Here is a 13,963-nt window from a genome sequence, read left to right as displayed (position 1 = left end):
ATAGCCTTCACACTGGCTGTCTTGGGGAGGGGGGTTACAGGTTATTGTGCCCCTGTAATGCCCTTGTGAGTGGACTATGATTACATCTCCTATTTCCTTTACAGATTATGGCAAGCAATAGATGGCATTCTGGAGGAAGAATGAAAATAGACAGTGGATGCTTGGCAACTGCTGGGTGTCTGCCATGGCTGTTCTTTATTGCGGCCAGCAACTTCCAGTTTTTCCTCTTCCTGAGAAGAGACAGAGGTAACTAGGATGCATTATGTGGTCTTCAGTTTGCAGGGGAACAGCTTTGTCCTGCTACATCTAGCACGGCAAAAAACAAAAACAAAAAAGTCTGACCCAAATGCTGTTTGTATCCGAAGGGGCTTTCAATTACTGCAGACGTTGTGTACTGTGCAAGTTGCACAAAGAGCTTCTTGCAAGGAAACCAGTGATACAAGACCAACTATAATTCATGGTAGGTCTGTTTCGATTTTGGGCACTGGGTGGTGCTGTTGTGTTATTACCTTGTAAGCAGCACTACAGTGACACCTACTGATGGAGAACAGGCATTACAAAGCAGCTGCCACCTACTGATCAGAAGCAACTCACACCCAATACAGAAAGGATTTGTTTGAAAAAAGTATGTACTCTTGCTCATTTGAGTTGCTTCAAGCATTACTTTACTGAAGAAAACTGTGCAATCTTCTATTTGCTTTGAGACTCCCTGTTCCTTTTTATTCTAGTCTCCATTTCCTATATAAAAGCATTCTGCTCCAAAAGTAACAAATACACATATTTTTAAAGAACATATCACTATATTGGGTGGTTGTAAATTCATAAATTGGGTGTATCATTACCTACAAGTAACACTTTAGGCCAAGGTACTTGCCAGATATTGTAAGGATCCGTGTTAAGTGCTCAGACGATTGCTGAAACATGCAGATTCCTATGAAAAACACGGGCTGCAAATTCGAGATGTGCAATTGTGTACGTGTTGGAAAGGAGCCAAAATCACGGGATTTCTTTGACCTTTCTTTATAATCCCCAAGTGTTGATGGTTGCAGCGGCTCTGGGGTAATGCTAGGAAGCAGTGCAGTCACCTTTCCACCGGCAGAAAAAGGTGCTACTGATGAGAGACGTATAAAGAGGATGGGATTGGGTTGGGGCAACAGAGCCTTTAGATCTACAGGTTGGTCAAAAGTCTCAGCTGTACCAACCCTTGAGCAGCCTCAGCAAAAATGAGCTTCTATACTGCTCCATGCTAGTGTGTTTGTTAGCTGATACAGGTGCCTGGGGCAGGAATAATAATAATAATAATTCCTATACCGTCCTTCATCCAATTATCACAATATTTACAAGATTTACAAAGATTTACAATATAATACAAGAAATGGTTACCTTACATCCTACAAAGGTTAACGGGAGCTTCTTGATGCTCACCATTAAACGGTTCATTATTGGGCAGAACATGCACTCATTTTTAAATTATTTACTAATTTAAATAGCAATTAATCCCAAAGTAGGTTTACGGAACCAACAGCACAACATTAAAATATAAATATTCCCAATTCAAATTATTGGGAGAAATATCAGGGGTGTGATAGCTGTCTGGGGCCCTTTCCTGCTCTGAGATCAGTACGGCTGCTCTCAGGTTATTTTAGGATCCGTTTGATAAAAATGATTCTGCCATGAGTTGCGTTGCCATATTTTGCAGAGCAGAAAAGAGGACACAAGGGCCGACGTCTACTTTTAACTGTGGATGGCTATGACGACTCTCATTTTACAGACCCATGCAAACGAGGACGTGTCCTGAAAAAAGAGTTTCTAATCTACTTCTACCACACAGATAAATTTTATCAGGGAGATGCTAGCTCCTGTTTATTTTCTCTCGTCCGTGTATCACTCTTGGCAATGATGCTCTTTTTGGCATTGAAAAGTCACTCAGCTATCCTTCCTACATGCTTTGCTCTTGTCTGATTTTGCTCGACCATCTTATGATTCTGCTGACTCATGTGCCTTATGGTTTTTTTTAAAAAAATTGTTTGTTTGTGCCACCCGCGTCCCTATGCTTACACACACACACACACACACTCATGCCCTCTGAAAGTCAAATAAAACTCTCCCAATAGTTTCTCGGTAACAGCTGTTCCATCAGGCTTTGCACGCACACACGCGCGCACACACACACACACCCGTAACAAAACAGTGATCAGGCTTTCTCAACATACCTCACTGCGTTTTCAACACTGCTTGGTCAGGACGTGCACATCGTTTGCACACTGCCTAATTTTTATCACAGTGGCTGGATGGAACTGCTGATTTCCCCCCAAAACGGCCTTGAGTTCCCAGATGGAATCGACACACATATATTAAAAAAACCCCGCTCTGAAAATGCTTTTTAAAAAAGCGGTTTTTAAAAATACATTGAATTTTCCATGAGGCTCACCATTGCCATCTAGTGTCACATTGCATATTGCACTTAAAACACACTTAAATTTTTTCATCCAGCCCTACGAACACTGGCTAAGGGGGCTTAATATTGCAAGCCGGTTGTTTCGATATTGCAAATGGGACCTTGCTAATTGCTGTTGCATCCAGGTAACTGAGCACGACTCCCCAATTGCTTGCACAAAGTTTGCAAGGAGCTTAGATGATGCTGGCTACTTAACCAGCAATCCTTTTCTTTTCTTGATGAGTTGCTTCAAGCATTGCCAAACACTTCCAAGCGCATTTCTCCATTCCAAGTCCCAAAACGTACCGAGTCCCAATTTTGCGAGCGTGTGAAAGCAGCTTCATTGAACCAGAGCGCTAAATAATCCTTTAACAACAAGCACCTTGGGCTGTTTTTTCTGTACCAGAAAGCCCGACTTTGCAACAATCCCTGGCCTGGGGACCATCGTAGCCCAGTCTGGTCCATGCTTTCTTGGGAGCAAGATGCCCTCCATCACTGTGAATCACGATGTAAACCCAGAGGATATATAGATCTATATTGATTAAGGTCAATAACCGGTTGGGAAAGTAGGAAGAAAACAGAGCACATAGAACACGACAGAACACATTGGAAGGGACAAGAGGAATATAAAATGGAAGAATGGTATAAAGAGCTGTAGGATATAACTATTAATAATAAATTAACATGTGCCATTAAGGAAAGACGGGGAATATGCAGGAGAAATGATTTTGAGGAGATATGGAAGGCGTTTGTAGAATTTGTACTGTTAGAACGGAAAGGGGTCAAAGCATCAGAAGAGGTGTTGAAATTCTGGGAGGTTGAGTAGTTACCATCGAATAGTCTCAGGGGTGGGGTGCACATTTTTATTTTTACCTATTATTACTTTGTCAAAATAAAATAATAATAAAAAGAAAACAAATACAAAAAGTAACACATTAAGTATACTATTAAAGGTAGAATTTACAATAATGTGAAACGTGAAAAATATAAAATAATTATTTTAAAATGGTAAAAACAATGTAAGGTGTTAATAATTTTAAAATTAAGGAAGGATCCTGCGACGACAAGCTATCGCTGCCGCACAGAAACCCAGAGAGATTTACCCCCCCTTTTCTTCCCAACCCTATACTGCATATAACACCAATGTCTCACAACAAATGTAACTCAAGAATCTGAAAAAAGAAATCATGCATGTGCTTTTGAAAACGAGGGGAAATGAGAAGAAAAGGAGTGTGTGGCAGCCCCCAGAATTTAAAGAGCCCCCACCCCTATTACATCATTAGACCCAGAACATAAACCTATGAAACTAGAAAAGTGCAAAAAATATCAATGTTTGGTCCAGATCCTGGGTACTGCACCCTCACTAAAGGAGGCTGTATGGATGATTTACTAAATGACTGTAGGATGATGTGTGTACCTGAGCTTAAGGCCTCAAATTCTCTTTATATGCTGCTTTATTACAAAAATGACGACTAGACTACTGATCCTAAACTGAATAGTTGCCCAACCACCCCTTCCAGAACCCACTGCTCTCAACTGCCTCGAATTCAAACTCCCTTTCAAATCCTTATCCAATCATCACCCACCACCAGAGTTCCACAATCTCTCTTTCCCCCTCCCTCCCTCCTTGACATTCCTTTAATAATTCTGATACAGTTACAGTGTTACTTCGGGTTAAGAACTTAATTCGTTCCGGAGGTCCGTTCTTAACCTGAATCTGTTCTTAACCTGAAGCACCACTTTAGCTAATGGGGCCTCCTGCTGCTGCTGTGCCGCCGGAGCACAATTTCTGTTCTCAACCTGAAGCAAAGTTCTTAACCCGAGGTACTATTTCTGGGTTAGCGGATGTGGAATTGATTTATTGGCGTGACCCCGCTAATTGATTTACGGTCCCCAATTAGCTCTTTATGCCCGGCGCGCTTCCTCCGAGCTGCGCCACTCAGCTCCGTCTCCAGTAGCTCTCCAGTCACGCCTCAGCAGAGTTGAACACAGCAGCGAAAAACTGTCACGTAGCTTCACTTAGCTTCAGACAAACACACACAGAGTCCAGGTTTGTCTAATATCAGTCCTTTATTCCGACTTTCCCCAGGAATCTCCTGGGCTCACCGCAGCCATGACTAAACTGCGACCTCTTCCCTCAGAGAACCAGAGAGAGGAACAGAACGTAACTCCTCCCAGCTCCTCCCAGCTTCGAAAGCTGACGTCAGAATGTTGAGGCATCATGGGAACAACTTAACCAGTTAAGTTCCAAACCCAACACCCCCTCTTGCCGAACCATTCTGACAAGACCTTTTTGAGTTCAACACCTTTCCCTTTGCCTTGTGCCACTTCCCGGCATCTTTCCCAGGCACCTGTTGAACCCCTTCAACACTCCCAGAATCACACTGTGCGACACTTTTCCACGCACTTGTGACCTGATACCCTACTGACCCATTTGGGCCAGCAGTTGTGTCTTCTCCGTCAGATCCTTCCCCCTCTGACTTGACACCCTGTTTGTGAGCTTTCTCCATTACGCTAACCGGAGATGAAGCCTCACACCTGGACACTCCTTTCACAACCTTTGGAGATGCCCAAACCTGCCCTGAACCCTGATCTTGGACCTGGTCCCCATCACCGGGTTCTGAACCCTGATCTTGGACCTGGTCCCCATCACCGGGATCAGCCTCTGGCTCCCTTTCCTCCTCAGAATCAGACAGACATTCTGAGAGAAAATCAGGACCATCCCTGAGTCTTGAACACCCATCCTGTTCACAGAACTCAGCCTGCTTACTGACCAGCAGCTTGGTTTGATCCCCCTCTGGGTATGCAAACTTCCACCCATTGGTTGCAGGATCATATCCACAGAAGATCATTTCCTGAACCTTTGGACCACCTGCCTCAAAGAGCTCAAAGGGCTCTTTGGCTACCCTCCCAAACCCGGGAAAACCATGTACCTTTGCACCCTTGCATGCCCTGCACCCTAGGGACCTCCCACATTTCCGGAGTTTGTACCCTTTTGTGCACCTGTGCAGCTTTTGCACATGACTGGGAACCTTAGCACACTGCGCCTGTGCTTTTCCAGCATTCCCACCACCCTCCAGAGGTGACTCCAGAACAAAGAGATTGTTCTGCCCCCTTTTCACGTTGGCCACTTGTTTCCCCCCTCTGAAAATGGAACAGGTGTCATTTTCAAAGCAAATTTTGTATCCCTGCTTCATTAGAGCTGATACAGATAACAAACAACAATTCAGACCCGGCACAACGTAGACCTCTAGCTCCTCCTGTAAAGGAGAAAAAAACATGTTAGCCACAGCAGAAACCGACTTTCTCATTCCGTCTGCTAACATCACAGTTGTTCCTGTTGAAACAGCCCTGCAGTTCCGCATTTCGCCAGCAGGCTCGCTTAGCAGGTGCTGACCAACAGCAGTATTCAAAACCCAGTGTGTCACCGTGTCCTGGCTGGAGTTGTTCTTCACAGTTGCCATAGAAGCAGTGATAAGAAAACAACCCTCCCCAGTGTCTGAGCCACGTCCTTCCCTTGCGTTCCCACGCTGGCCTCCTCTCCGAGACTGATTCCCATGGGAACTCAGCTGGTTGACCTTGGGACCTTCCTGCCCAGCTGTCTCCACTCTCCATGGGCAGCAACGACGAACTCCAGTGGAAAAACACTGCCCGGGGCTCCTCCCAGCTGGCTTCCTTCTCCTTCTTCCGGAAAAGCACTCCTTGCCAGCTCCGCCCCCTCTGGCCTGGCTCCCACTGCGGCTTTCTGGGAACCTGCTTTGTTGACATTCCACTCCAGCACGCACAGTGGACAAGCCTTTACACTTGCCTTTGGAATCCTTCGCCCCCCCCCGACCTGCTCACCAGCACTCCTTGAGGCTAAAGCATCAGTAACAGGGGCTGCAGCCATCTCTAGACTTTTCTCAATACTTTCTCCAGGGCTCTGGCCTCCTGCTGAAGCTTCACAGCACATCCCAGGCAGCCCTTGCTGACTTTTTAGAGTGAGCTGTTCAATCGGAACGTCCTCCAAGACCTGGCTGTCTGCCATCGTCTTCCCGGGGCCCCAAGCTTACTCACCAGCTTATCCGGCACCCGTTTCCAGCTGCTCCCAGCTCTCAGCTCTGCAGCAACACAGGCAAACACTTTGCGTCTTTCAGCCAGCTGCTCTTAGCTCCGCAGCTACTCCTTTGCCTCCTAGCAACAGGCAAAAATCTCACCACCTCCTGCCGCAACTTCAAACGCATTCCGGCACTTCAAAGCGTTCCTGTGACAGTTTTACGATCGGTGATTAAGGGTCCATAACCTGTGGAATTGATTTATTGGCGTGACCCCGCTAATTGATTTACGGTCCCCAATTAGCTCTTTATGCCCGGCGCGCTTCCTCCGAGCTGCGCCACTCAGCTCCGTCTCCAGTAGCTCTCCAGTCACGCCTCAGCAGAGTTGAACACAGCAGCGAAAAACTGTCACGTAGCTTCACTTAGCTTCAGACAAACACACACAGAGTCCAGGTTTGTCTAATATCAGTCCTTTATTCCGACTTTCCCCAGGAATCTCCTGGGCTCACCGCAGCCATGACTAAACTGCGACCTCTTCCCTCAGAGAACCAGAGAGAGGAACAGAACGTAACTCCTCCCAGCTCCTCCCAGCTTCGAAAGCTGACGTCAGAATGTTGAGGCATCATGGGAACAACTTAACCAGTTAAGTTCCAAACCCAACAGGTCTGTAACCTGAAGCGTATGTAACCTGAAGCGTATGTAACCCGAGGTACCACTGTACATTCAATATTTTATACATGCTCCTCCCTGTAACCATACCATCTTCCTGGTTCCTAGGAAATGGAGGTGAGCAAACTGAAGGTTCTTCATTTCTGTTCTAAAAACCAGACGTCTTCCCCCAAAATGATCCTGAGAATTGTAGTTTGTTAGGGGTTCTGGGGATTGTAGGTCTATGAGAGGGAAGCCACAATAGTAATGTTGTTGTTGTTTAGTCGTGTCCAACTCTTCGTGACCCCATGGACCAGAGCATGCCAGGCACTCCTGTCTTCCGCTGCCTCCCGCAGTTTGGTCAAACTCATGCTGGTAGCTTCGAGAACACCATCCAACCATCTCGTCCTCTGTCGTCCCCTTCTCCTTGTGCCCTCCATCTTTCCCAACATCAGGGTCTTTTCCAGGGAGTCTTCTCTTCTCATGAGGTGGCCAAAGTATTGGAGCCTCAGCTTCCTGATCCGTCCTTCCAGTGAGCACTCAGGGCTGATTTCCTTACGAATGGATAGGCTTGATCTTCTTGCAGTCCATGGGACTCTCAAGAGTCTCCTCCAGCACCATAATTCAAAAGCATCCATTCTTCGGCGATCAGCCTTCTTTATGGTCCAGCTCTCACTTCCATACATCACAACTGGGAAAACCATAGCTTTTACTATACGGACCTTTGTTGGCAAGGTGATGTCTCTACTTTTTAAGATGCTGTCTAGGTTTGTCATTGCTTTTCTCCCAAGAACAATAGTAATAGTAATTTATTATTTGTACCCCGCCCATCTGGCTGGGTTTCCATCTGACACGAATCATTTTGGGGGAAGTGATGTGCTTTAAAGACGCATTGGATGCTCTTTAAAACACAGCATCATAGAATTGTAGAGTTGGGACCCCATGGGTCATCTAGTCCAACCCCCTGCAATGCAGGAATCTCAACTAGATGATCCATGGCCGATGGCCATCCAAGCGCTGCTTAAAAACCTCCAAGGAAGGAGAGTCACTGCTGCAGGGCCTAAGGGCCTCTGGAGCAGGAGAAAACAAGCTTGCTACATCCTCCATGTGACAGCCCTTTAGAATTTACTTATTGAAAGACCTGCATGGTGTGGATCTCATATCAGTGTTACGAGAGTGTAAGCAACGCATTTCTCTCTCCCCTTTCTCCACACCATGCAGAATTGCAATGGTAACCAGAAGGCTGGAGTTTGGAGCCCAGCCAGGGCTGGCTGTGGGCAGGATCCTTGCATCACCAGGGGTTGGACTAGATGACCATTGGGATCCCTTCCAACTCTGCCATGCTACGATTATATCAAGCAGCTAAAGGAACGAAAAGATGCTTCTGAAACATTTGGGAATCACAGGAACGCTCTCCCCACCAGTGGCTTCCAGCAAGAGCTTGCATCTTCCTTAGGAGAGAGGCAGACCAGAACAAGGGGCAAAAGGCTCAGAGTTCAGGTAGGTGGAAATGCCAATTGAGTGCCCTATACTATCAGAATGGTTACTTCCCGTGTCCCCCATCCTCATGCGCCAGACTGGTACTAACATGGCCGGGAGCCAGGCGCCTGCTGATTGTTTTGTTTTCTTTGCAGGGAGGGAGCTTTTCCCCAACATAAACTCGTTTATCCGGCCCACGGCGACCCCTGCCGCCCGCTCTTACCGGCACTGCGCTGCGCGGCTGCCCACTTCCGGGTCAGAGGAGCAGTGGAAATAGCTTGTGCGCATGTGTTATTTGCGCATGCGCAAACGTTATTTCCAGTGAACACCTTGGTCGGAGGAGGCCCGTGCACATGCGCACAAGCTATTTCCGGTGCTCCTCTGACCCGGAAGTGTGCTGGAAATAGCGTGTGCGCACGCATATGGACATGCGCTCCCCCGCCCCCTGGTCTGCCGCACGATCAGTGCTGGAGACACTGGCTGACCCCTGATATACAGTCATACCTTGAGTTTCGTTTGCTTCACGTTGCGTTTTTTCAGGTTACGAACGTGGCAAACCTGGAAGTGTTTACTTCTGGGTTCGCCGCTTCGTACATGCCCAGAAGCACTCTTATCGCATCACATACACGCACAGAAGCGGCGCTCTACTTACGGACTTCTCGGAGTGCGAGCAGCACCTCAAAACGGATTGTGTCTGTAACCCGAGGTACCACTGTACTTTGTTCTGGCCAAATCCCTGGAGAGCCGTGACAACCCTCAGGTACTGGGGCAGAGGGAAGGAAGGGGTCCTTGTGAAACACGCTGGGGGAGTCTGTGGCTTCCAGCAAGTGCTTTTGAGCATAGCCATCACGGCTAGTTGCCTTTGATAGGCCTCTCCTCCATGCAATTGTCTAGCCCTCTTTGAAAGCCATCCCATCCAAGATGCTCTTGTGGTGCATCTGGTTCCCCTGTGCTTCCTTGCTCCTGCAAGGAGATGACTATGATGAGATCCTTTGGTTAACATCTGTCTGGGCTGGAAAATATTAAAGAATCAGAGGACTGGTGAGCTTCCTTTGAAGCACAACTGATCAAAGGCAGGCAGATCTGTTAGCATTTTGATAAAGATGCTCAAACGACAAAGGGTGCTATCATACCCCGCAAGCGTCCCAGAAAAAGCTCCCCAGCCGATGGAGAAGAGAGCAGTTAAGTGGCCAGTGGGCTATTGTCTAGAGTTGAGTTGTTACCTTTATCTTAACTATATATTAAATATTATTTGATTATTGATGTAAACCCCCAAAGGTATTGTCTGTAGCTGAGTTCCGTACATTTCTTTTCATTTCATTGCTACGGGTAGTGGCTGGTGCAAAGGAAGACTCTTCTGATTCTGATCCCAGGAGCAGGATTCCCTGCGAGCGATGAGCGGACCGGAAAGGAGACCGATTAGATCTTGGAGCGCGCGGGCGGGCGGGCGCGCGCCTGCCTGTCTCCTCCCTTCCCCTCCTTTCGGATCGCTGCGCGGCTGCAGCTCCCTCTAGGGCCCTCCGGGCGGCTTGCAGGTCGAGGGTGTCGGGTTTCCCGGAAGCGGCGGCGGCTGTCCTGCCCTGCCTCGCCGGGGGAGGCTCTTTCCCGGCAAAGCCGCGGCTGCCGGGCCACTGGGCTGCCGGGTCCCGGCCGATCCGCGTCGCCTGCGGCTGCTGCGGCGCCTTGCGCTCCTTCCCCGGCGCGCGATGGAGGCGCTGCCTTCCCGGGACGAGAAGCGCAACCCTTTGCGCGGTGCCAACTTCTGCTCGCGGCTTTTCTTCTGGTAGGTCGGCGGCGGGATCCCTTTCGTGTTGTGTTTTCTTATTTTTTTTTACCCCCTTTCCCCTTCTCATTCCAGCAAATTAATTGGTGGTGGGGTTTTTTTTGCATCCTCCCCCGCTTCAGTTGCGGAAGATGAGAACCAACGCCAATGGTACCCCTGGACACGTGCAGAGTGCCGTAATAAAAACCCATGCGCTGTTAAGATGCGGGGTGTTTAGAGCGCCATTCTGCCTGCATACCGCCCTGGGATCTTCGGGCGGAGGGCGGGATATAAGTTAGATAAATAGACAAATGAATCTGCCATCGGGCCGCAAATCTTGGGAAATATTTTTCTTCTTTTTTCTTGCTTCCCCTTCTCATTCCAGCAAATGATCGAGTTGCTCCTCTGCCTTAATTAATTGTTGATTTTATTTTTTGCACACACCCCCCCCCCCGCTTCAGTTGCGGAAGATGAGAACCAGCGCCAATGGTACCCCTGGGCATCTGCAGAGTGCCGTAATAAAAACCCACGCGCTGTTAAGATGTGGGGTGTTTAGAACGCCGTTCCGCCTGTATACCGTCCCGGGATCCTCTGGCGGGATATGAATTAGATAAATAGACAAATGTATCTGCTATGAGGCCGCAAATCTTGGGAAGGATTTGCGCTATAGTGTCTCTCCTCATCGACATGAAGCAGTGCTTGGGGACACGAGGTGACCAGGGGATTGTGTTCTCCCCGTTGAATTAATCTCCACTCCCTCCTTCCCAATCTGTGTTTATTCTAGAGTAGCTTGCATTTCAGTATCATAATTCTGGAGCAAAAGTTACTGTGTGTTCAGTAGTAGTATTTGTTTTTCTACAGTGTTTGAAAACTAGTAAGTAGATTGTAGGATTTGTTAAGCTTCTTGAACACTGAAAAATGATGTGGGCGTTCTCTAAACTAAGGCTGAATTCTTAACACCACCTAACTGGAAGTAAACCCCACTGGCTTAAATTGGACTTAACTTCTGAGTAGACATGGTTAGGATTGTGCAGTAATTTATTTGTCCAAGTGAACCAGGGTTTGGAACCGGTAAATAGTGCTTAAATGGAAGAACTATCTCTCTGTGTGTAGAAGTTTGTGATATTACACAATTCAGCCGAAGTGAAAGAAAATATAAAAGATACGAAAATGAAATCCATCAAATCTAACTGAAAATAATATCCCACAATCATGGCATGTGTGGATCCCATTCATTCCCATCTTACCCTGTAACAATAAATTTCCTAATCATACAGCTCATTTTTATACACGCCTACTCAGAAAGCAAGTTCCACTTATCTAGGAGGAAACCTTACTGGACTCAACAGGGCTTAGTTCTGGGTAGACCTGATTAGGATTGGGCTATAAGTTTAAGTTTCTGTCTAAAAGAAAAGGGCTAGGTTTATATTGTTGTTCCGTAGCACCAGAGTGGATTTATTTAGAATAAGGATGATTTAGGCAAGAATATCACTTTACATGAAGAAAAAGGGCCACAATCCTGCTTCAAGTTAGGTGTGCTGGAATGTGGGCTAAGTGCCCAGAAATTTCCATAAACAGAGCTGGTAATTACTGGGCAACAGCAGATCTTTTGTGAGATGGAAAGTAAACCTTTCTGATGTTTGGTTGCTGGAGTCACAAATATCCATCACTTGCATTAATTTCTGTAACATGATGTGTCATGTTAAATTTATCGTCCTAGTTAAATTTTATCATCCTTGACTTCAGATCACATATTTTCTTCCTCGCTGTTCCTTACCCATTTATAATATAAAATGAATTCATGCACCTCTTTTAAACTCCCTGGTTAAAGTAAAAGCAGGCTTTTAAGGTGCTTAAAAGAGGTGCATGAATTCAATTTTATTCGAGAAGTACTGATTTTAAACATCTCAGGTAACCTTTCATCCCTTATCCTAGAATAAAAAGGTAAAGGGACCCCTGACCATTAGGTCCAGTCATGGATGACTCTGGGGTTGCGGCGCCCATCTCGCTTTATTGGCCGAGGGAGCCGGTGTACAGCTTCCGGGTCATGCGGCCAGCATAACTAAGCTGCTTCTGGCGAACCAGAGCAGTGCACGGAAACGCCGTTTACCTTCCCGTTGGAGTGGTGCCTATTTATCTACTTGCACTGCATGCTTTCGAACTGCTAGGTTGGCAGGAGCAGGGACCGAGAAACGGGAGCTCACCCCGTCGTGGGGATTCGAACCGCCGACCTTCTGATCGGCAAGTCCTAGGCTCTGTGGTTTAACCCACTTCTCGCTTTAACAAAAATTCTAGCTGCTGTTCGCTCAGTTTCTGTCAGGGTTAGCTGACATTTGAGACACGCACAGTGGAGGAACAATAACTAACATTTTCCCGTAACTATGCAGTGCTCTATTCTTCTGGATCCTGTTTTTGTTGCTAGGCTCCACTCCATCCTTGTAGAGGCATAGAGAATTGGGGTCCTTGGTTCAAATGCTGCCCCTGCCAATAACTCACTAGGTGACCTTAGACAAGCTGCCTTGTCTTTCTCAGCTTCAGTCCACCCCCCACCCCACTGCAGTATCCTGGGGACAATAACCCTGACCTACCTTAAGGAGCAAGATTTCAGCCAGGCCAGACTGAATGTGATTAGGATCCCCCACAGCTAATTTTGTACTTAAAGTTTCATCTGGCCGGCCACAGTGAGAAGAAGGTTACAGGGCTACATGGGCCTATGGCATGGTTTGAATGGAAGATTTGGGAAGTGGTGCTTTGGGCGAGGGTGTTTAACTGAGGCAAATCATTTCCGCCCACGCTATATTCTGCAAGGTGGAAAGACAGGTACAGTCATACCTCAGGTTACAGATGCTTCAGGTTGCCCGTTTTCGGGTTACGGACACCCCAAAACCCGGAAGTACTGGAATGGGTTACTTCTGGGTTTTGGCGCTCGCGTATGAGCAGAAGCACTAAACCGCGCTTTGCGCAGAAGCGCCGAATCGCAACCCTCACGTGCAGAGATGCGGCGCTGCGGGTTGCGAACGTGCCTCCCGCACGGATCACGTTCGCAACCCGAGCAACCACTGTACGTTTATTGTTCCCGTTTTCCTCTCTGCCCAGCAGATAGTAATTAGTTGTGTGTGTGTGTGTGTGTGTGTGTGAGAGAGAGAGAGAGAGAGAGAGAGAGATAGAGAGAGAGATACAGTGTTAGACACTTGGAGATATAAGCTAGGTGCCAAATGACTCCTTAAACCAGGGTTACAGTCTCCGAAACAGAATGCCTAGTTGCCATTTTGGGGTCAGACAGCTCAAAAGTCATATTTTTAAAGACAACTTTTGGGTTCTGATTCGTTCTGATCGTGCAGATAAAATATCACAGGCAGAATTCTGTAGGATGTGTTGTTGGTGCGTGAAAACGGTCAAGATCCAAGGCTCCCCAGTCATGCACCTCCAGATGGTGGCGATGTCAGCACCAACCATCCTGGCACCGAGGCATCATCAGTTGGTCACAAGTGGCCGATAGCCAGGTGCAAAATGAGCCTGGTGCCTGGCAAATTTTGAATTCTTTGGGGGGGGGGCGCTGTTAGAGAAAGCAGCCTTCTGGGGCTCCTAATAACCTAATTGCAG

At 47.3% G+C, this 13,963-nt stretch overlaps 2 protein-coding genes across 3 annotated transcripts in view; one reads left to right on the top strand and one right to left on the bottom strand.

Moving 5' to 3' along the window:
• Positions 1 to 4,610: 4,610 nt before the first annotated feature.
• On the bottom strand, positions 4,611 to 6,379 carry LOC308475775 (uncharacterized protein). The gene is made up of 2 exons (XM_081003134.1): positions 6,016 to 6,379; positions 4,611 to 5,975 (listed from the first exon to the last, which is right to left on the bottom strand). Exons 1-2 carry the CDS (start codon positions 6,203 to 6,205, stop codon positions 4,678 to 4,680), a joined length of 1,488 nt encoding a protein of 495 aa, XP_080859260.1. The 5' UTR covers positions 6,206 to 6,379; the 3' UTR covers positions 4,611 to 4,677.
• A 1,875-nt stretch (positions 6,380 to 8,254) lies between these two features.
• Positions 8,255 to 13,963, top strand: part of ABCC4 (ATP binding cassette subfamily C member 4 (PEL blood group)) — a 134,235-nt gene continuing 128,526 nt past the window's right edge. The window contains exon 1 of one of the 2 annotated variants that reach the window (XM_081002949.1): positions 8,255 to 8,619. Coding sequence is in view for 1 of the 2 variants with exons in the window: in XM_081002948.1 (XP_080859074.1) it covers positions 10,305 to 10,381 (77 nt within the window). In the remaining variant the exon portion in view is untranslated. Of the gene's footprint in view, positions 8,620 to 10,211; positions 10,382 to 13,963 lie in introns of those variants that run through there. The other variant, XM_081002948.1, reaches the window with a different exon arrangement.

The sequence above is a fragment of the Podarcis pityusensis genome (assembly GCF_964106645.2).
Source record: "Podarcis pityusensis genome assembly, chromosome: 4".
NCBI classification, from domain to species: domain Eukaryota; kingdom Metazoa; phylum Chordata; class Lepidosauria; order Squamata; family Lacertidae; genus Podarcis; species Podarcis pityusensis.
Note: the sequence above shows the minus strand (reverse complement) of the source record. Positions and strands in the feature narration are given on the sequence as shown.